Source organism: Brachyistius frenatus, unplaced genomic scaffold (assembly GCF_029030835.1).
Source record: "Brachyistius frenatus isolate BFR_SWC_R1_liver_20210118 unplaced genomic scaffold, ASM2903083v1 Contig_11, whole genome shotgun sequence".
In the NCBI taxonomy this organism is placed as follows: domain Eukaryota; kingdom Metazoa; phylum Chordata; class Actinopteri; family Embiotocidae; genus Brachyistius; species Brachyistius frenatus.
In genome coordinates, this window is record NW_027210610.1 from 57664 (window position 1) to 81252 (window position 23589).

General features: G+C 42.5%; 1 protein-coding gene across 1 annotated transcript in view; it reads left to right on the top strand.

The window, feature by feature from the left end:
* snx29 (sorting nexin 29) overlaps positions 1 to 23589 on the top strand; it is a 147606-nt gene that overhangs the window by 18721 nt on the left and 105296 nt on the right. The window contains exons 12-14 of the mRNA XM_069691296.1: positions 1790 to 1853; positions 2495 to 2623; positions 15436 to 15521. Coding sequence (XP_069547397.1) covers positions 1790 to 1853; positions 2495 to 2623; positions 15436 to 15521 — 279 coding nt within the window. The remainder of the gene's footprint in view (positions 1 to 1789; positions 1854 to 2494; positions 2624 to 15435; positions 15522 to 23589) is intronic.

The following is a 23589-nucleotide window of genomic DNA, read 5'->3' on the forward strand; positions in this document are numbered from 1 at the left end:
AACTATATGATGGATTTCTCTGGTTTTCTTTACATTTATTTACTTAGACAATAAACCCTAATGACTAGTGTGAGCCCTGAATTTTTTTTAATCTGGTGCCACCAACAGGTCAAAGTTTTCACTTCCCCACTGAAATATATCAACATGTACTTCATGGATTGGCACAACATTTTGACATTTGCAGTTCCCACATGATGTGTTGTAATGACTTTTGATGGTCCGTTGGCTTTTTTTTTTTCCTTTGGTGAAATCTCTAGACACCTGTTGGGTGGATTGCTGTGAAATTTGGTGCACCCATTCATATCCCCCTCAGGACCGTATTGTAATAACTTTGGTAATCCCATAAAGGTTCAGTATTCAGTGACTTGGGGGAATGTATCAGCAGAAATGGCATGAAATATTTACAATTATGCTTTCATTATAGTATAATCACATGATACAAAAAATTGTAGGGTTTTTGTTACATTAGAATGAGCCCTTCATATGTACTTGATGAGCGGGTCCTCCTCCATTTTGCACTGCCATGTTTCTATGGTGGTCCAGAAGGGACAAATGAAAAATTGGCTCCATAGAGGACCTTTAGAATTTTTCTTGAGTTTGGTAGCCACTGCTGATCTTACACACTTCGAGGGAGAGGTTGAGGCGAAGTGTGTTCAGTTGGCTGCAATCTTCAACCTCTCCACTAGGGGCCCCATACATCCTACACACTGCTCCTTTAACTTCCTTTCTAGCATCAGCTTCAGATCATAAGTTTAATTTGGAATTAAAGAGCTGAGGATCTCATGTTAATACGTGTAGATGACATAATGAACACTGCGTGGACTATTTCGCAATTTTAAGTACTCATCAATTCATTCTGATAAGAACAGCAAACCTAAATAAATTCATCAGCATATGATGCAAAAAACTCACAATACTTATACATTTTATGGAGGGCAAACATGGACTGAATATTTATGTGAATTTATAAGGGCTTAACAATCTTTTTAACTACTTCAGCTGGAGACTGTTCTGGGAAGTAACACAAAGAATATGGCGGGTACTGGTTTTGAGATGTATAAGCCCAAGTACCCCCAAAAAGTTATTTTTGTCTTGCTGATTGTTGTGATTGTGGTAATTGAAGTAGAATAACTCGAGGAGAACTATGTGACCATTTTCCATTGTATTTCTGCTGTACTGTGTGGTGTGAGTACAATAGAGGGGCAAGTCTGGTAGAGATTCTGGTGATCGGTTGAGTAGCACAAAAGCAAAATCCCTGCTACAAATTTTATTTGTATTTATTTATTTATTTTATTTCACTTTATTGATACTTCAGCTGACCATAATTCATCTGCAATTGGACTATAATGGCTCAGTGGAGTTTACGTTGATATTTTTTGGAATTCAAAGTATCACCCAGTGTTTTTCTGCTACATTTTTCTTTAATTAGTTTCTTTCTTCAAAGTTATATAGTAGCTTTGAGAAAAAAAAAAAAGAAATATGCTTTATGGTAGCAATAAAAGTGCTGCTCTCTGTGAGTCAGATAGATATCATTCTGTATAACTCCTGTCAGCTGAAAAATGTAAAAACTGATTTCATCAGAGCAGTTCATCTTTGGGATGGAACAAAAGTGTAGCATTAATCTAGCAAGTGTGGAGTGTGGGATGCTGTTATTTCTACATTTGAAAACTCTAGGTTATTAGTTTATGCATATTATTGTGTGTGTGTGTGTGTGGTGTCTGTGTGTATTTTATGCATTTGAAGTAGTTTGAGAGCAGAAGTTTCACCCTGATGTCTCCTCTTTCTGCAGTGGAGCTGCGTCAAGCAATTGTAGCCATGATGAACAGGAAGGACGAGCTGGAGGAACAAAACATGTACGTTGGGATCTATTCTTATCTACTGCTCACAAGTCTCCAAACACTCACACATAGACTCAGACTGGGAGAAGATATCGGATGACCTCTCTGAAAAGTGGTCTCAGCTTGTTTTCTGTTTATCTAGACACGAGAGACTCTTTTGTGCTTACTTGCAGCAGAAAACATTTTTGTTGTGTTTTGTTTTTTGCCTCTCGAGATTGTGATTTACGGTCATTTAACCGCTGCTAAAAGAAGCATTGTTTTGCAAACTGCAAACAATAGTTCAATGAAATCCTGTTGGAATGACCAGAAAATATATTTTGTTATTACAGCAAGATTAATATGAATTTTCTGCCAAGCGGTATTTTGATTTTCCTGATAAACTGAGATATTAAAATAACACTGTTACAGTCACAGATGCGTGTTGATTAAGTGTTTTATATCGGAGCTAAATGTGATTCAGACACTCAGTTATTACTACTATTAATTAAATGAGCGTAATAATGTTTATTTAATCTTCTATTTATGAAAATAACATCACGTATGTCAACATTTATTTGAGGATTAGATTTGTACAGGAAACATCTCCTGATTGTGATTTTGATAGAAACCTGTAATATTTTTATACAAGCATGTGATCGGCCTCATGTATTTTACAGGTCTCTTCGCAGTCTGCTGGACGGGGAGATGGAGCACTCAGCAGGCCTGAGGCAGGAAACCGATCTGCTGAAGAAGAAGCTGGCAGAGCTGGAGGAGAGACACACAGCCAAGGTCCAGGCGCTGGCCAGGTAACACACTTATATTTATATGTAATGTAACTTCTACTTGCAAAATGATAAAAATCTGTATTTGTCAAGATTTTTAAAGAAGAAACGTCTTATTGTATCAACTGATAAAGGTCCTATATTGTATACATTCAGATTTCCATATCTTTAATTATAAAGTGGTTCAAGGTGCTGTATAAATACTGGTAAAATGCTCAGTCTACTGAGAAATGCTCACAGCTCGTCTACAGCAACTGTGGCGTTTAGACTGCTGTGAGTTTGTGATGTCACAAACTCACGCTCATGTCCTATATTCCATATTGGCTAAACTTCACAAGGGGTAAAACATTTACTCAATTTATCAATTAGTTGAAATCGATTGAAAACATTTTTGATAATTATGTGAGCTATTTTAATGTAAAATGTCCAAACAGACTACTTCTAGCTTTTTCAATTTGAGCATTATCTGTTTACATTTGACAAACTATTTTTTTTAGGTGTTGGACTGTTGGTTGGATAAAAAAAAAAGAAAGAAGCACTTTAAGCATTTGTGGTAACTGGCAGTTTTCAATGTTTTCCAAACAGTTGATTGATTCATTATAAAAATGATTTGCAGGTCAGTCAATAATGCAAAAGAAATTTCTATTAATGCTGTTGAAATAACAAATCAAGACAAATACAAAGCTTTCACAGTATACAAGCCTTGATGAAAAAAATAATAATGGCTGATGGTTTTTAAATGATCTTCAGTTTCCTCCTGTAGAACTAAGAAATGACAACATTGACAGTTGGCTGGCACAGTTTGTAATTTACTACGATCAACATTCAGTATTTTCAAAAATCAGAAGGAAATCCAGCCAAAACTTACCGTAAAGAGGTTACATATCTGATATCTGATGTTTTGTTTTCAGTATGTAGGGTGTAGGGTGGTGCTGGTAGGCAGAATTATTCCAAAGCAGAGAGCTGCAAAACATTTGGAAAAAGCCAGAAATTGAATCACTTGACATTCTAATGGTTGTGTGATTGGAATTGACCATTAACCTGTCAACCCCCAGCAGATACATAATGACATTTGGGTTCCCAGTTTTTCTGCTGTGGGACAGTACACATTTTACATAATTCAGATTTAACTGAATGGCCATGCAGCTCCTTTGAACAGAGCGTTCTCACATCAGGCATTTTGACTCGTCACACACAGGTGTTACTGATAACCGTGTCTAAGTAGTGTGCAGTCATTGTTAACACTATTAGCTATGTTTGACACATAAGAGTATCTGGAGTCAAAGATGCCGTGCCTTATTTTCTGCAGTGCTCCGGATCCGGTTTGTGAGCTTGTATTTCCTGCCATATTTATTAGTAGCATGGATCTACCAATTAAAAAAAAAAAAAAAAAAAATCAGTCAGCAGACCATCAGTAAACCTTGTATAAAAGCTGTAATGGCCCCACGGACCTTCTTGTCCATGTTTAAAGCTGCCATGTTGCTGCTGATGATGTAAGGTTGTGCCTCAGACCTACAGCTGCTGTGTCACATAGTCAATGCAATTAACACCACACCACCTTTATGGCAAGAGCCTGGAGGCTTGATTCTACTGGGGCCGACTGCATCTCGTTACGGCTCTGACGTGGCCACCGGAGCTGATTGTGGCGATTGTGATTCCAGTAGACGCACTGCTGTGTATTACCGAAGCGTCCCAGAAGCGGCTCTCCTTTTCACTAAAGTTATTGGTGCAGTCTAAGCGGCAACCAACTGTGCAAACACGGCTTGTGAACTGCTGTTCTGAAGCCTCAAGTTTGGTATTTCGGCTGTTGCCATCTTGCTATTTTTGAGTGACTATATTTGGACCAGCTGGGAAGGAGCGAGCGGTGGATCTCACTTGATTTGATTGGGAGCCTGAGTACACCAGCCCTGACAATCAAACAGACCCAAACATACCATTGTCTCAGGCCTAAAAACTAATAAGGAGGGAAATTTATTGACTTTGCATTTTATAGTTGAATTTGAATTTGAATATGGAGCCAGAGCCTTTTCAGGGCCAAACCCAGGTGGCATCAGTGGTATTGCAGTTTATGGCACTTCCACCTTGGCCTTACTTTTCAGACCCGGAATCTATGTCAAGTCTCTTTTTGATGGAGGCTGCGTTAAGATGCAAAGAGCAGATCAGCTTAGCAGGAAGACGCAGGAATGGCATCAAGAATTAGTAAATTTCTAAAATAAAAACACTCTCAAACGTGTATCACTTGACTTTAACACTGGTCTTTCAAATTGGGGAACAAATTCGTTCTTCCCCTGTGACCAATCACTGTATGTGAAATATAAACATGAAATAATTACGAGGATGGATTTTATTTTTTAACTGCTAAAACACCAACTGTATTAACTTTGTCTGCAGCACAACAAAGCAGGAAGTAACAACGATAAACACAGACAAAGCATTTAACAGCGTAACTTTCTTTCCCACGCAAAACAATCAAGGAAAAGTGCCCTAATCAGGAAGTCAACACAGTCAGGATGATAAAGCTCTTCACTTCTGAAATGCTTCCGGTGGGGAATGAAGGCGTGCGGCGGACGGAACAACATGCGACGTGACAGACCTTCGCTCGGTGAAGTCCGCGGGTTACCAAGACAGGACAAGGAACTTAATTTGTGCAAAACCCACTGTCAGGTCTCCGCATCCTCCGCAGTCCAGTCATGATTAAAAGAGCTGGAGGATAAATGTCAGAACAACATTCTCATTGTGTCACATTTTCTTCCCCCAAATATACCCAGTTTTATCCCGAACAGTTGACTACCTACAGTTTCCCTGAAAGTGGACTGCGTCACCTCGGCATCTATAGTGTACCGGCTGTGTGCCCGTCTTCAGTCAAGCCCTAAGCCCTTTAAATAGCCGATTAGTCATCGCTCACCGGTCTGAACAGAAAGCCCCATCAAGTCTGTGCTCAGATAGTAGCCTCCTACAGTAAGTCAAGCCACCAGCGAGGATTGATCGAGTGACTCAAGTTAAGTGTGTAGGGGCCGCGAGAGCTGATGGGTTTGTTGTTCGGGGAAGACGGTGCAGCAGCTAACGGGCCTTTTTAACATGCGATGATGTTCACATGGAGCCCTTTAATGGAGTGTAATCGACAAGAGAGACGTAGAGGGATGGTCTCACTCTCTTTGCAATCGACTGAATCTCCACAACCAAACATACTCATGCACGCACGCACGCACACACACACACACACACACACACACACACACACACACACACACACACACACACACACACACACACACACACACACACACACACACACACACACACACACACACACACACACACACACACACACACACAAAGCTTATTCTATAGTCTGCTGCTAAATCTCAAGTGCTGCTTTTCCTCCTCAGCCAAATCTGTCTCGATCAATAGCGGCTATAAATACCACTGAGGGAGCAGCTAGCCACTGAATGAGGGCTGGAAGCTTTCAGCATCATTCAGTGAAAGAGGCTACTGGCAACCGTTGCTATGTATCCCACAATTCTTTGTGATTATCAGTGGAATCGGGAGTCAGCTCAGACACTGAAAGGGTAAGGGCTTAACACCTGGACTGTTGGGTTGCTCTTTGACCAACAACTAGCAGCTGTTGAGTTAATTGAGACACATTGTTTGATGTGTGCTCATTTTGACAGGAATCATTTTGCTGCCGGCAGTAAATGTTCAGGTTAGATGTTTTTCTCCGGCACCAGATGGTCCCTCTGTTTGAAGAAGATGCCGCCAGTCATGTGCTTATTTTAGTGGCTCTCCTAGTGATTGTACTTTTATAGTGGAGCAGCAGTCAAACCTGAGGAAGTGGCATACATACACCAGGTGTGTGTGTGTGTGTGTGTGTGTGTGTGTGTGTGTGTGTGTGTGTGTGTGTGTGTGTGTGTGTGTTGTGTGTTGTGTGTGTGTTGTGCCTGGATGTATATGGGGGTGGCAGAGGATGAGGCGAGCCGCCATAGTTAGATCCGGGCTGACGTCGACTCCTGCCTAGAGGAGTGGGCTAAAATGAGCTGCTGCTCACTTGCTGACTTACTCACACATAAAACTCTGACACACCACAGGACCCTAACTCACGGACCCATCCAAATATAACCCTTACTTACACACTGACGCATAGCAGCGCACATCCTCACTCGCAGCTTGTTTCCCGACATCCGGCGCAAAGCAGCACCAAGCGCAACGCAAGCGTGTTTGCTAGTTTACGACCGATGCAGCTATTATTTTCCTGTCCCATGTAGTTTAAATAACAGATGTTTATGTGTCCATCTTTGTGCCCTAAGAGCTTTTTTTTTTTTTTTTTTTTTTTTTTAATCCAAAAAGGAGGTGTCTGCAGCGCTTTGCTGGTGCACTGTTATCTTCAGGCGGTGGAAAGCAGTTGCGCAATGGACGGACAAAAACCTGGTCTTAAGTCAGTGATGAAGTATTTGACTGTAATTCAAGGCACAGTTGCCCTCATAGCCCCAGGGCAGACAGGTTACGTGGAAAGTGGAGTGGGCATAGTGTACACCAAGCGGCAACCGACAGTGAAGTCACCCACTGGTTTGTGAACTCCCGTACTGAAGCCTCTCGTTTGGTACTTTGGTCGTCGCCATCTTGGTGTTTTGAAGCCAGAAGTGACCATATTTGGACAAATTGGGGAGGAGCGAGTGTGGATCTGACTACTATGGCGACGGCCAAAATGTCTGACTCGAGGAATTAAAACAAACCAATTAGTATCGGCTCAGTGATTTTTCACCTGATTGGATCCCCTCACTTCAGAATTTAAATATTCTACAATAACGAAAATCCCACCTGATATCCAGCCTCACATCCCGGCACCTTCATCACACATTGCTTTTTATTTAGTTGCTGTCACTCCTGGTGGTAACAGACATTCAGTCCTTAAAAAAACTGATGCTTTAAAAATACATGCCCAAAACCAAAATGGCCTTGCTCTGAATGTCTAACCCTCAAAATCTTTCCTCTGAGGATAGTGGTTCAGACGCACACGCACACACACACACACACGCACGCACACACACGCGCTCGCGCTTTTTCCCCTCAACCATTTCTTGTCCCCCTTTCTCGACGTTAGTTGGCAGAGCGGAAAGCAGGCCTCTCGCAGCAGGAAGGCGGCCAGTCGAGTGGGCTCGGGCCAGGAAGTGCTTCCTCGTCACTGGGAGAGGGGGTGGTTGGACAGGCGGACACATAGGCGCACGCACGCAGGCACAAAAGAAACGGGAGCAGATGCCTTTTTCTTAGCTGGCAGAGCTGCCTTTCTCGGGGCCGTCTGGTGTGGCTGTTCTAAAAAGTGGCATAGTAAGTTTGCCTAGTTTATTTGTCGGGAGGGTTTAGGCTCGCTTTTCATTTTTTCTTGGGGAAGGCAGTTATGACCCTCTGCCTACGGGGGGGGGGAGGGGGGGGGCCCTTCTTGAACCAGAAGTTTTAACAACCACAGGTCTGCACTTCATAGCTGTGTTGTGCCTTGGTGTGGATATATATTGATCCTGAGCCTTGGGAAGTGTGTGACAAGTGTGCATGTGTGCTCCAAGTGATTTTTTTTCAGAGAGGCTGAGCAGTAAATTGCACTCAGGGGCTTTACCCGGCGACTGTCTCTGAAGGTGTCTTTGTACCCCGCATTTACGACTTCCAAACAAAACCAGACCGAACCTGAAGAACAGCCAATTTAGCTGTGCTTATTGCACATTAAGACGACTACAGAGCGCAGGGATAATAAAGGAAAGGGTGTGGGGGATACAATAAAGCCCCAAAAAACTAAATCACTCCAGGGCTTCAACTCAACTTAAGTAATTACTGCGTGTGGTTTAAGTTTAAGCTTTCCTTATGAGAGCTCCATTTTTACTTTCTTCCTAATAGTCTCTTACATTATTTGCTCTGTATTAAAGACATTATGAAACTTTACGTTTTTCCTGAACTTTCTCTCCTTGAAACAAAAATATTTACAATTTCTCTATCTCTTAAACACGCCCTGTTTTCTGCTCTATAACAATCCCCTTCAGTTGCAGTTTCTTTGTCTGTTTTGAAGTCACGCAGCTCGTCTTTGTCTCTGTTTCTTTTACACACCAAAAACTCTTTTAGAAACACTACTCATCCCTCTCGCCTGTCTCAGAGGAATATGAGATAACTTCAACAGTTTTATGACCCGGCTCAATTAAATGGCTTTATTCTCTGAGCAGACATTTACACTCGCAATATTTATACGTCAGACTTTTGCCCTTAATGAGAAAGTGGTTTGTGGCTGGTCCCACGCCAGCTCAGCAAAGGATGCACTTCCTGCCTTAACTTTTTGACACAGTCATTTAAAACTTTACTGTCTCTCAGGCAAGACAACACACTTCTGATGAACACATCATTTTTGCAGTGATCCAACATTCACTAGAAGCATCCAGTGATTTAATGGATCTGTCTCATCCAGAAGGGAGACAAAGCTGCAGTTTGTTGATACAGTTATGTGGATCAGAAAATTGTCCGGTTTCCCTCTCGTGTGGCTTTTTTGTTTAGTTTAGTTAGGTCCATTTAACTTTTGTCCTTTGTTGTCTGAATAATGCTGGTCCAGTGGAATGAATTGGTTTTGATCAACTCATTGAAGGCATCGAGGAAGTTCAGGCAACCCCATCCTTGGTGCATTTTACAAACTGGTACATACATGACGAGGGTCTATCAAAAAGTTCAGAGACTTATCCTCGTGTGTGAACAGTAAGTAGCACCGTGATTTGCACTGGGCAAGGGGAAGTTTTCACCTTCACGAGAAAATATTCCAAGTTTTGTTGCTTGATCATCATCAGGACCTGTGTCACCACGTTTTTGTCAATGCTAATCTGCCGGGCAATTTCAAAATGCACCTGAAACTTGAGCAGAGTGCACATTAAAGTTTGTGTCAAATTTTTGGGAAACAGAAAGAAGTTGCAGGGAGATAAATCCAGTGACTGGAGATGGTCGGGAGCTGCACTTGTGTTTTTGCGGGTGAGAAACTTGCCCGTTTTCACTGTGCACTGAGCAGCCATATTTCATGTTGGACGACCCAAGTGCCATTTGCACCAAGTATTTTCCCTCAGATGTCTCAGAACATCACAGAAGAACTCGGTGTTGACAGTCTGAGGGGACGAATTCATGGTGCACAACCCCGCTAATGTCAAAGGAAACTCACCTGGTTTTGCTCCTGCCCTGACTTTCAGACAGTTCTGCCTCTCTTGAAACGCAAATCTCTCTCGAAGCACCTCAGTCGGCTCACTGCGTTATTGTTGTAGGCTTACAAAAGCAATTTTGAGAGGTTGACGCAAAAATGTATATGCACCCTCTACTTATGTTCACGGCGAAATCACTGTGAGTCCAGAACAGTGGTTACAAAACGTATATAATTCAGGTGCTGATGATGATCAAGTGACGAAACTGTGAACGCTTACTCACAAATGTAATGGCTTCCCCCTGCCTCATGAATGTCACAGAGCTACTTGCTGTTTATGTGCAAGAGGAGCAGTCTCTGAACTTTTTGATCGACCCTTGTACAATACGTTAAGCGTAATTCAGAAGGGCTTTGAAATACTTACTTCTGCCCAGGTTTCAAATCTGCTCGTTGTGCACATTAAAGTTGTGCTGAACCTTTGAGTTAATCAAGTGGTTCCTACTCCAGAGGTCAGAACCAGATAAAGGGTCACAATGAACAAGAAGAACATTTACAGCCGCTCTGTTAGGCTGTCTGTTGTTGCACCAAGTTAGTCCAGATATCTACTATTTACTGCCATGAAATATAGTTGAGATTTTCATGAGGCGCAAAGAATGAATCCTCCTGAGTTTGGTGAACCCCTGATGTTTGTTGGAGCACTATCATGAGGCTGACATTTGGTGTTAGAAGTTCATCCTCACGGAGCTGCTCCCTTAGCTGTAGACTCTTTGGGCTGTAACTTACACCCGGCACACAGCGATGCCGAGCACAATGCAGGTGTCTTTGCCAGTTTCAGACTGACATGCAGCAGCGAACAAACACGCAAAAGATTCAAAAGAAAAGCTCCGATTCCTCTGAAACGTTCCTGCCAGTCTCACGCAGGTTCACTGCGCATGAGGAGAAACAAAAACTCAGTGTTTTCATTCAGCATGCGGTGCCCTGAACTGCTGTGCGTCCCGAGGGGAAGCCGCTCCCATTCAGATACAATACAGGACACAGAGGGTGAATATCACACCTCCAGGTTGTGTTTATCGCTGTGCTCTGAAATTGGATTTGAGAGTATGCTGTGTAGTTGTCGGAGTGATGTTCCCTCATAACCTGCAGGACACTTTCTTATTTATATTGTCCCGCTGACAGCTGCTGGTGGATCATGTGATTGTTTACACTTCTCCTAAATTCGCTGAAGACCACCTGTGTGTGTATATATATATATATGCCATAGTAGATGTAATCTACACCTTGTTCAAGTGTGTCTCCTTCCATCACCTCATATCATGATGAGGATCATTTTTTTCTTTATTCTTACTGTACATGTTTAATAGAGGGATAACTGCAATGAGCTACACATATTGTTAAACTGCGGGTTAATCCAGTGTAAATTGTGTAATTTGCTGAAGTTGAATTAATCAGCAATTAGAATCAGTCCCCAAAACCTGCAAATATTAATTACAAGCCCGGCTGATACGCCTGATTACCAACAGTTACCAGCTTCTGAATGAATTTCTATAGGCAGCATCATAAACGGTGGTGTGCAGTTTGCACCCAGCTCTCAGCACGTGCCGAAGGTTTTAACATTTGTGTTATAAAACCACTAATACTATCGAAATAAGTAATAAAAGCAGTGTTAAAACTAATAGATATAAAGTGGAAGCAGGTGATTGACCTGTATTACAGCAGCCATTTTGATACATCATTATAGCAGAGAAAGCTCAGGTGTAATTAATAACACTAATGAGTTAAAGACCCCTTGTTAAGGCTGTTAGCGCTTTTTGCTCTGTTGGCTCTACCAACTCTCGTGGGAAATCTGTCTGTTTGGCTACTAAATGCTCATTTACTGTATTTTGACCAGGTAATCTGACTTTCTCTACTGTTTAGCTGTTTTTCCAGATCGGGTGGTTCTCCACTAATCGGACTATATTTCATTTTACTACATTGTTTTATTAAAGGTTTTTTCTCGTGATAGTGAAAGGCTCCTTTTTACCATTTGTTCATTTTCTCAAGTTGTTAGTTGGGAATCATTCTGATGTTCCTCTGGCCCTAGCTTCTCCAAATTTACCTGGAACAAAACGTCCTATATACCTTGGGTATATTTCCTTAACTCGAAATAACACATAACAGGATCCTGAAAAAGATATTCCTTTAATATGAAACGGGCTATTGTGGGTTGGCCTGGGGAAAGAGGACCATTGGAACAAAGATATGTTCCTATTAGTTGTATTAAACTGAGTCAGTCCTTCCTCTCCTCCTGTTAGTATCATTTAGATTGACAGGGCACTGCTGTATGTTCACGCAGATTGAATCTCTTTATTCCAGTTATTATTTGATAAGTTCTGTGATACAAGCATTGTGTAACATTAACTATAGCTTTACATTTGCCTGATTATATCTTTGCGCCAGTGACAGCTGTAGCTATATGCATTATGTTTTCCATTCGTCCAGTTCTCATGAAAGTGATCTCTCAAGAGCTCCTTGAGGGAATTTCTTCTAAGTTGGCACCAACGGTCACTTGGTCCCAAGGATGAACTGCTTAGATGTTGCTACAACTGTGTGTTGTGTCAAATAATTTTTTTAAGTCTTGACAGACTTGGAAACTGCAACTTGACTGGTTTGGCGGATGTATACAACCATTTAATTTTTTTTTCTATTGAAACGGGACGAGAGACAACTGGGTTACTTTGATGATGATTGGGGCTTTTTGAGGCTATAATGGAATGACTTGGTGACCGTCAAATCTGGCAACACAGGGTTTTGGGTGTGTAGAGCACAGTTGTTTTAGTAGAGCTATAAGATGTGTTTGGGAAGTTGAGCAGAATCTTTGAATTGAAAAACCAAAACAAGAGCGACAAAGGACTAAAACGGTCCCAAAACATGACGACAATAGTTAATACTTCTGAAGGCCGTTAACAGTAAACATAGTCATTTGATCTGCACTTGACATAAAAATATTGAATACAAATAATATCATAAATAATGATAAACTTCAAAAAGTAGGCAAACATCATAAGGCAGTGTAACTACAAAGTCAACTAATACCGTAGTTTTGTGCATTTAAAGTTTGATTTTTCACCATCGGAAAGACGCAACGAGTCTACGTGAGACACAACTACGAGACACATAAAACAATAGAGCTAATGTGACAGAGGTAACAATAAGTAAAAGTATGAAATGTGCTAAGAGAATATTTTGACCTGAGCTTCAGTTATCGAATTCGGTCCACTCACATTTACTCACACTCACATCCAGACTCTGTAATCTGCCTGCGGGTATAACAGCAGACACAAGACTCATTTTCAGTAAAATGAGATACTCCTGAATATCTTCATATCTCCCCGAGCCCCTCCACAAACACACAGTCTTTGGAGTGAGCTGCGTGTATTAGCTATAATTTAATCAGGCTGAAGAAGCGTCTGGGCTGCGGGGCGGTTCTGATAACGACGTGGACGGCTCCGCGGAGAGCTCGTCGTGTGTTTTCAGGAGGTCTCTCAGCAGGCGCTTCTTTTGTTGGGTGTGAATGAGGGCTGATAAGCAGGGCACCAAAAATCACCCATGGAGAATGAGGGTAGGGGGAGGTGTGTGTGTGGAGGAGGGAGATGACGGCAGAGCAAGACAAAGACTGTTAAATTTAACCGCCAAGGGCATAAAGCCACCCTCCATCTCTGATTGATTTCCTCCCCAAAGTCGATGATGTTCAAGCGGTTCCGCCTTGTGAAGAAGCTGCCGCCGTCTCTCTGTCTGTTTCTTTATCACGGTGGCTTTGTGTGTGTGTCCTCTGCCACAGTCCAGCAAACACATTTACATTTTTACACATTCTCTTAAAATGCATCTGCGAAATGTCGAACACTGAAATCCAGGTGTGGTCCTGCTAACCAAACAAACCCATCCGCTGCCTCGCAATACCTGAAAGAAGACTTTTGTCATGCAGAACTTTTCTTGCATACTGTGCAGATATAGATAGATAGATAGGTACTACCTAAATATAAATATTATACTATATATCAATCTCCTCACAACCTGTGGATTTTTTTTCTGAGCATTAAAGCAGTAGATGGAGTGGATTAATATTTGAAGGTTATCAGTTCTGCACTTCATCACAGCTTCCAGCAGTATTTCTTTCTAATATATTATATTTATATGATTAGTATGATTTCCTTGCTGCTTTCTGGATTGATTTATCTTCAGTATCTGCGATATGTTGCATTTTCCACAAACAAACAACACTAGAGTTGCACACTTGAATAAAACTACTGCTACTCCCCACGCAAAAGTCTGGATTTATAAAAAATAAATGAGAAAATCTGCACACCTGTATGCACACACTGACCTTTTCGTACTCATGTTTTGGAAACAGGGGAAAGCCAGGTGGTAGAAATTCAATGTGTGAAGCATCATTATACGTATAACGATGCATCTCGCATGTTTAATTTCACCTCCGATGTTCTCTAGACCAGGATCCACACAGTAATTAACATTCAAACCAGCAGTGCCATTTGTGAGCTATAACTATTCCATAAAGAACTTTCAGTTGTAAATGATAGAAGCAAACCTAAATCTCAAATCTAATTCTGATCATTATTTCATGCGCTCTGTCTCACCATCACGTTCCCCCGGAGCGTAGTCGTGGAGCACTGCAGCTGTTGAAATGCAGGATGATGCCAGGAAATCCAAGATAATGTCAAATAGCAGTGGGGTGAAGAACTGCAGAACGGAGCTTTAGTTTTTAATGTCTTTTCATATTGTGTATATAGGTTATACCACAGGTGAGAGTTGGGATGTAGACCGACTGGTAGACACCGTTCAGCTCCCTCCTCACCCTTACAGCCCGGTGCAGCGACCACATTACTGCTGCTGCTTTTCCCAGCCTGATGAAATTAACATACAGCCATATACTTGGTTTTGACCGAGTATTGTTTATATTTATACACATTTGTGCTGCGAGGAAGAGCTCCCCTCGGTCTTTCTTTTTCCGTAGAGGGCCATATGTTGTTCTTACTTTCTAAGCCGCGCAGCCGTCAGTATCTCCGGCAAATATGTTCAAATCCAATCTCCCTGCCACCTGTTTTCTTCCTGCTTGGATTCCCATATAAAAAGTTAATTATCTGCTTTTGCATTATTGTGAAGATGCATGACAGCGTATGTCTGAGTCCATCCACATCCAATCCGATCCGATCCGCAGCCTTTTCCTTCTAGTCCAATCATCGAGTCACATCTCTGGGAAGACACCGTCTCAGTCTGACCACCTGGATTAGATTCCATGTGTTTTTATTTTCAGCGCTCCACAGGTGACAAGATGTCACAACAAGATTCACACTATACCCCTCCACCGCATGCTGTCATAAAGCAGAGTAAACAACTTCCTGTTACCGTCTCTCAGCTGCTCTCAGAGTTGTTGGTAGAAAACATGGCCTTTTGTAAATGTGTTCACGACAACCAGAGGAATATCTTTAATAAATGCACAAATCTGATGGTGTCTGTTATCAATTCAGAACAATCTCAGCAGCTTGCATAAAATATTTTGTTCTTACAGCTATCTTATTTTAGTTTTGGTTTGGTTTTAAGCTGTGTGTGTGTGTGTGTGTGTGTGTGTGTGTGTGTGTGTGTGTGTGTGTGTGTGTGTGTGTGTGTGTGTGCGCGCGTGTGCGTGCGTGTGCAGGGAGAATGAGGTCCTAAAGGTCCAGTTGAAGAAGTATGTGGGGGCGGTACAGATGCTGAAGAGAGAAGGAAGCGAGGGCAATGACGGTAAGACACACACACACACACACACACACACACACACACACACACACACACACACACACACACACACACACACACACACACACACACACACACACACACACACACACACACACACACACACACACACACACACACACACACACACACACACACACACACACACACACACACACACACACAACTGACAGCTCGGAGCAGGTCATGTCTGTGTCCCTGTCCATCTCCTTTGCTCTAAAACAGAAACGTGGATGCAAACATAGAAAAATAAGGTCATCAGTTTTTTCTCCACATCTCAGATCGCTTCAGATGCATTTCTCAGGGGCTTCTCAACTCGCCTTCATTTTTACAATATGAATAGACTGAGCCTGCTTCCGCTCTGTCTTTCTCTCTTATCCTACTTTTTAGTTTCTGAGAAGATTTGATAACTCTGACTTTGTTTTCTCTGCTGCCGGGAAATGTAAGCGGTGACCTGTGTAAAGACTTGCAAGATAAGCCCCTGCAATATCTAAAGCAAATAAAATGAACTTGGCAGATTATAGAAGGCCACATAATGGTTAATTGCATTCTGGGAGTTGGAAGGGAGACCTGCTATCTTCGACGCCTGAAGGGTTTGTGAGGTTTTTCTGTATGTTTTTGTGAGACAGACAGCTAAAGAGAAATGTAGAACTTTGTCATATTAATTTAATGTGTTTATGATGCGTTTTAAAGAGACAGTACGCAAGTATGTGGTGCTACAAATCTTTTTAATAACACACCACAATGCCTGATCCTAACTGTTAATCAGAAAGGAACATGGACTTTGATGATCGTGTTCCATCTTTCATGCAACTCGGGTCTTTTCATTTTGGCCATCATTTCTATGTGTGATGAAAACATGGCAACATCCTATAACAAAGTCCAGTGATGCAGCAGGCAGACAGTCAGACCACTACAGCAGGTGTGGAAGGTCAAAGTTTAAGTTGGAGGTCTGTGAACAGTGGCAAATTGGTAACTGTTACGTAACATGTATATTACATTTATATCTCAATATTAAGGTTAAGATTGAGATCCTTTGGTAAAAGTGTCACAACAGAAGGTCTGATGTAGACAAATTGATGTCATTAGTGATGTGGAAGTTACTGAGAAAATGTAATCAATTTGTCATTACGTATCACTTATAAAATAATTATATTACTTTACTCATTAGGTTATTTAATTTCTGAACCGCAAACGCTTCTGCTTAATTCGATGCTTCCGTGTAGTCACCCAGCCACCTTCGCTCCCGACCGCTCAGGACTTACTGGGAGGAAAGTCGGAGCTCTTTTGGCTCAACTCACACCGGCTAACTTTAGAAGCTAACAGTCTCACCTCCATCATGGCAAAGAAACATTTATTGCATGTCATTAAAAGAGGCAGAGGGGGTTCACTGGACATAAAATACACAACGCAGGAGAGAGCAGGACCGTTCGAGGGAGAGAGAGGAGAATCGCTAACTGCTAAGCTGAAGTAGGCAGCAGATCTGAATAGGCTTGTAAACATTCGTCTGATTCGCAAGAAAGTCTCTAAAGGAGTCCTTGAGTAGAACTGGTGATGGTTTATAAATACGGCGGGTAATTAGACGCTGTTATAAAGAATGTAGCAGAAATAGATGGTTTTAGACAGAGCAGCAAAACCACTACCAGTAACATGGAAAACGCCCGAAATGAGACTGTTATTAATGTTGAGAACCACTAGAGATGAGCCTGTTTTTATTTAATATAGGGTATTTATTTTATATAGTTTTCATTTACATTTTCTGCCGTTTCATATTTTCAAACAGTGAAGGAACATTGTTTTTTGCATTTTATTTTGATCACACTACTTTAATGAAATTGCTTGTAACATCTCGCATGAGGCAACGACTTATAAGTAAACATAAGCCCACTTTGTAGAAAATACTGAGATTTATATTGCGTGTCGCCCTTCAGCCTATAAATATATAAAATACAAAATATGAGTTTTGGGCAATTATAGCCGAGCTCTGGTATGATGTGATAAACCTATGAGCTCACCAAGGGAGGCTCTGACCAACATTAGTTGTCATGGCGATAACGTTATCTGTACGCAACACTATTTTACTTTATTCACTCAGGCGGGCTTCATCAGAGGAGCTTTTGAGTGACTGTAATGCGTCCATACCTACACATCACATCTTCTGTATTCAACATGTAGAAATAGAAAACACAACATTATGGTACAACCTGCACTTTGGAGGTATTTACTGACCATCATCTAACTTTAGCTCAGTGATGGTGAATGCACACAGCACCTCGGGAGAATACAGTGTTTGTTCACACACCTTACAACTTGGAACAAAACCAGTGGATTCCTTAACCTATTAACACCTAAGGTGCCCTCTTAAAAACATTGTAAAACCTCAGGCGGTGTTTGAAGACAACCAAACAAACCTGAGTTTTTTTTTTTTTCTAAAACTTGACAGAATTTTCAGCGTTCACTACAACCTTTTTTTTCTCAGCTTCTGTAGCAAAGACAAAAATTAGAGCCTTGGTTTTGGGCTTTAATCTTAAACTTTTGTATTTGCCCTAGTGTTCATAACAATTTTCCAAATTGTAACAAAAGATCAATAAACAAAAAAATTGAAATAAATGGTTGCAGTGTAAAAACAAGACAAGATCATATGCATGTGGTGCTGCCAGAGTGCATTGAAACGGCGCTCCGTAACAAGGAGTCCTCGCTATCCTCAGATATTGAAGCTTTACTGTAATTAGTAACTGTAATGGCATTACTGAATCTGAATTCTTGATTGTTTAACAGTACTTCTCCCTAAAAAAGAAACGCACTGATCCTCTGTTCTCCCATTCCCGCTGTGGTGAATGTAATCGACAGATGAATTTGATGATTCACGTTTGTTTGGCAAACCTGTTTGATCGTCTCATCATCTTGGTTTGTTGCCTTGTTCCCAGATCTCAGCAATAAACTCAGGTAACACATTGTTATCATTAATGACAGGAATGATGGACATAACTACTAAAACAAGATCCAAGCTGTATAAGACTGGAATTTCCTTTAAAAAAAAAAAAAAAATCGAATGTACCAAAAAACAAATAAAAAATGACTGGAAAAACTTTCATGATATCTGTGATGAAGAAGATGCATTTATTCAGAAGAGTTCAAACAGTCAAGTAACGCTGTCAGCAGGCACACGGCAAGTTCGGACCACAGCAGCATCATGTTTAAAACATCACAACGGCTTCACTTTTCATCTCTCTGATTCCGGCCAATTACTGTGTTCAGTCTGTCAAACACGGCCGCCTGGCCTGCTGACACCAGAGGAGAGCGCGGCAGGGAGTGACAATAAGGATGGGAGATGTTTGGAAAGAGAAATAGTGATTCCCCCTCACTGATGAAAACGCGCATGCATTACCAGGAAGTAGCCACCGCCCAGCTCATCTCCACACTCTTCTTCGCTTGTCTGTTTCTTTTGTGCTTCTTGCTTTACCGCCACTCGTTATCTTACTCGCTCGTGTCGACTCTACTCTTCGTCCTCTCGTCATTTGTGCCCTCTCCTTTTCATCCCTCCTTCCTCCCTCTTGTCTTTTCCCTCTCCTTTCCATCCGCGCACCCCTCGTCCCGACAGGCATAGCAATTCCCTCTCCACAGCGGCGTCTAAATGATTTTCATCCTCCCTCGCCTCTGTCTTCTCCTGCTAATGATGTGCCTCGTTCCATCATACTTTGATGTTGACTACCAGAGTCTGCTGCTGCGGCGGCGTGTGTGTGCGCGTGCGTGCGTGTGTGTGTGTGTGTGTGTGTGTGCGTGCGTGCGCGTGTGTGTGTGTGTGCGTGCGTGTGCGTGCGTGCGTGTGTGTGTGCGTGCGTGCGTGCGTGTGTGTGTGTGTGTGTGTGTGTGCGTGCGTGCGTGCGTGTGTTGGGAGTAGAGAAGGAGGAATAAGGTGCGAGTAGTTTCGAGAGCAAAAACTGGAGGGAGGAGGGAGTGTGAATTGATATACAAGCACCCCTTTTTCATGTGCTGTCAGCTTGCCTCTCCGAGATCAGTGCGTTGCCTTTTTGAAACCCCTCCTGTCTAATGATAGCGCCGCAGACGTGATCTCTCGAACGCTCCTCAGGCGCTGTCAGACCCACTGATATCCCACAAAAGACGGTTTTCCTTTCCTTCTGTTTCAGAGGAGCGATAATTATTGTTTCCCTGTGTGTGATGCCGTCTTTCCCTGTTTGTTCGGGGGATATCCCCTCACTACTTCACTACTTGTGTGCGAGGGAGCGGCGTGCTCCCGCGTGTTCTTTATATGCGTGTTCATATTCATATCACATTCACGAAAACCTGCACATGTTGCTAAAGGGGAAGACGGTTTATACTTTACACGTCGAGTAGGCATAGCTCCAGTTTGTGTAACCTCAAAGTGAGTCACGTGTGTATAAAAAGGTGTGCGTATACATACGTGTGTCTTTCTTCATTTGTATGTGGGTGTGTCATTAAGAAAAGCCATTAGCTGAAGCCCAGAGGACTTGTACAGTGACATTCATGTTTACTGTTATGCAGAGTTTAGATGAAGAGAAATCTCCTGGGAGAGGCAATAATCTGAATGTGAATCATCACACACACACACACACACACACACACACACACACACACACACACACACACACACACACACACACACACACACACACACACACACACACACACACACACACACACACACACACACACACACACACACACACACTTACCTAGTTTTACACAGTTCCTGTGGGTTTTGAAGATCCTTGAATGTTTGTGCAAACGTAATAAGTCTGTACAAGTTTAACAGCATTAATCGGCGGTCCTCCATGTTCTCAACACCCCTGCAGTATCGACGATACTTGTACAGATGACTGGGGGTCAGTGCTGTGCAACAGTTTTCAAATAGGCTCTCCACAGTGCAATCTGACATTGACAGTGAGGGCTACAGTAGTTTGTGCTTTAGTTTATAGAGCTTTGTCATGTGAGATATCCATTCTTCCTCATGGATGAAGTTGGGTTGCATCGTCTTGACTCTCGTTCTCTGTTTTGGGCCTGAGGCAGAACAGACCTCTTTGATAGTGGATCTCAAAGTTCAGAGACTGCTCCTGTTGCGCGTGAACGGTGTACAGAACAGTGACATGCATTGGACAGGGGGAAGATATAACCTTCATGAGTAAGCATTCCAAGTTTCGCCCCTCGATGAACATCAGCACCTTAATTGCACCCATTTTTGTGACCAATGGTATGGGCATATTTGTGATTTCATGATGGACATGGGCTGATGCTGCACACCAAATTTTGTCTGATTGGAAATTGGCTTCATTGACCCTTGAAATGCTTCAGAAAGCCCTTCAGCGATGAAGAAATGAGCTGTGTGAGTTGTTTTGAGTGACATTTGCGTTTCAAGAGGGGCAGCAAGTCACTGTTTAACACTGATGAACGTGCATCTGGTGAGGAGAAACCAGGTGGGTTTTCTTTGGCATTTGTAAGGTTGTGCACCGTGAATTCGTCCCCCAGGGTCAGATTGTCAACTCCCAAGCTCTGCTGTGATTTTCTGAGATATAAACCACCCGAACTGCGGTGCGATGGCAACTGGGTTCTCCAACAGGACAAGGAGCCCGCTCACAGCTCGAGTTTCCGTAACAACACAAACATTGCTCACCACCACCTCTACTTGCCAAAATTGGTTCCCTTCAACTTCTTTTTGTTCCTCAAAAATTTGACACAAACTTTGATGTGTACGCTCACATCAAGTTTCAGGTGCATGGAGATAATGGTGATAGTCCATTGAGTTGAGAGAGTGGGAAGCAGTAAAGGGTTAAGGACAGCATGGCTTGTGATAGAGTGCTGTTGTCTAAAGTCAATTAGTCGAATGATCGAAGGTTGGGATTTAAAATCAGGGCAAAGGATTGCGCCGTCTCACTCTAAGTGGAAGCTGTTTGTCTCTCAGGTGATAATGCTTCAAAGCATTTCATTGTCCCTGGAGGATGTTTAATGGCTGGCTGCCTGACTGACTGATTCACCCTGCGGATCGTCTCCCCAGGAAGCGCGGTGGTCACCAGATCCAGGGTAAAAAAAAGGAGTTCTCAACTCTTCCCTCTGAGGTGTCTGATTGCTCCACATGGTCAGCTGAAATTGGCTCACGGGGCTGTATATAAAAAAGATTGGCCTGCCGGGGGCGGCTAGGGGTCAGGAGTTATTAACCTGTTAAGTGCTGGCTCGGCTCGCCAAGGACACTCGAGGAGATCGATAAAGGGTCAGGGGGCAGTTATTCTGGCGAGATGGAATTCCCTCTCCTCCATTTTCTTGTCAAGAGCTCTGTGATGTTTTTATTTCCTCTCATTTTTATCTGCACATTCCATTATTCCATTAATGAGCTTTTTTTTGTGGAAACAGCAAAAACGAGAAGGAGTGACCTTAAGATATATAAAAATAATAATGTCTTTATTATTTAAATAATAATATTTTTGTTTTGTTTTGTTTTTTGACCATTCCAGCAGCCTTGGGCTTAATGTTTTCTCTTTTGTTCCTTTCACCTGTGTTCATTGCTTTTTGAAGCCTCTGCGTACGTGTTTAATTCGCCCATAAATAAACCCACCGCGGACGGCAGCTTATTCATCTCCAATGAGGAAATGGATTACATGGCCGTTTAAAACCCAATAAGCTTGCCTCGCTGCGCCGTGGTTTCTCCTGCTTTCTCTGACAGCCACTGGCCTAATGAGTGAATGAGAGGCATTTGTCACTGCTGCCTGCCCTAATAGGAGTGTGTAACTTATTCATTACACACACAGATCTGCATACATTGTCCCTCTGCAGGCTCCACTTTGCCCTTGTAGAGCCTCGGGGAGGTCGGTCATCCTGTTCTGAGCTGTCAGTTGTGTGTGTGTGTGTGTGTGTGTGTGTGTGTGTGTGTGTGTGTGTGTGTGTGTGTGTGTGTAGCCCCTGTTTTTGTTTGTGTATAATTCTCCCTTGTGGATGCATAAAAGTGTGAAGGTGTGTTTGCATGCTGTTAAAAACTTGGTATTATGTTTGTACTATGCTGTTTTCTCAGGCTGACCTGTTATATTGTGTGTGTGTGTGTGTGTGTATTAGTGTGTATGTGTGTGTGAATCTGGAGGTGGATTTGTATTACTTATTGACTAATGAGTAGCTGAGTGTGTTTGGGGGTGAAAGTGAGAAAAGCAGGTCACAGTGACAGAAGGGAATTCACAATGAAACAGTAGTGTATAGGTATGTGTGTGTGTGTGTGTGTGTGTGTGTGTGTGTGTGTGTGTGTGTGTGTGTGTGTGTGTGTGTGTGTGTGTGTGTTTTTTCAGGGCAAATGTGCATATGTGTGTACATTTACTGTATTTGTGTTGATTGTCTTTTCGAGTTCCCTCGAGGGAGTGTAGGTGAGACTCTGTGTATACGTGTGTGTGAGAAGCCGAAATTAAAGTGTGCATTAGCGGCCGTAGGTGGGTATGAAACTGTTGTAACTGGTGTGTAAGTGGTTTATGTTATAAAGTTATTTACATCCTAGGAGGCCGGCTGTAAAAGAGCGAATGATGAGTCATTCTCTGTGTGAATTGAGCTTAATTGAGCCCACACATTCAGCCTCAGATCAAACAAAAGAGAAGCCAGGCGGCAGTGGCGACTTCACATTGTTGAGCTTTTCAGGTCTTAATCCGACAGATTGGGCGTGTTTACCAGCTGAAAGGTGTGAGGGACTTTCATTTATTGAGCTCAGGGTGGTCTGTTTGTTTGTGTATACGAAGATTAATTCAGCAGACAGTATTTATTTACTTGGCACGAGCGAGGTGACACTGCATATTGTTAGTCACAGGTGGGGCCAGGTGGTCAGGGGTGGAGTGTGTGTGCGCGTGGATTTATGGCGTCCGAGGCGTCATATCTCGCCGGCAGAGTCTGTGTGGGCGCAGCAGGGGTGCGTGACAGATTTCATCACCTGGACGGGTCAGTGTTAATGAACATTTTAATCATCTCGACGAATGCCAGAGCCTGCTGAGTGTCATTGTCCGCCTTTTCCCGGAGATAAATATGGAAAAGCGCGGCTGAGGAGGGAAAGCAC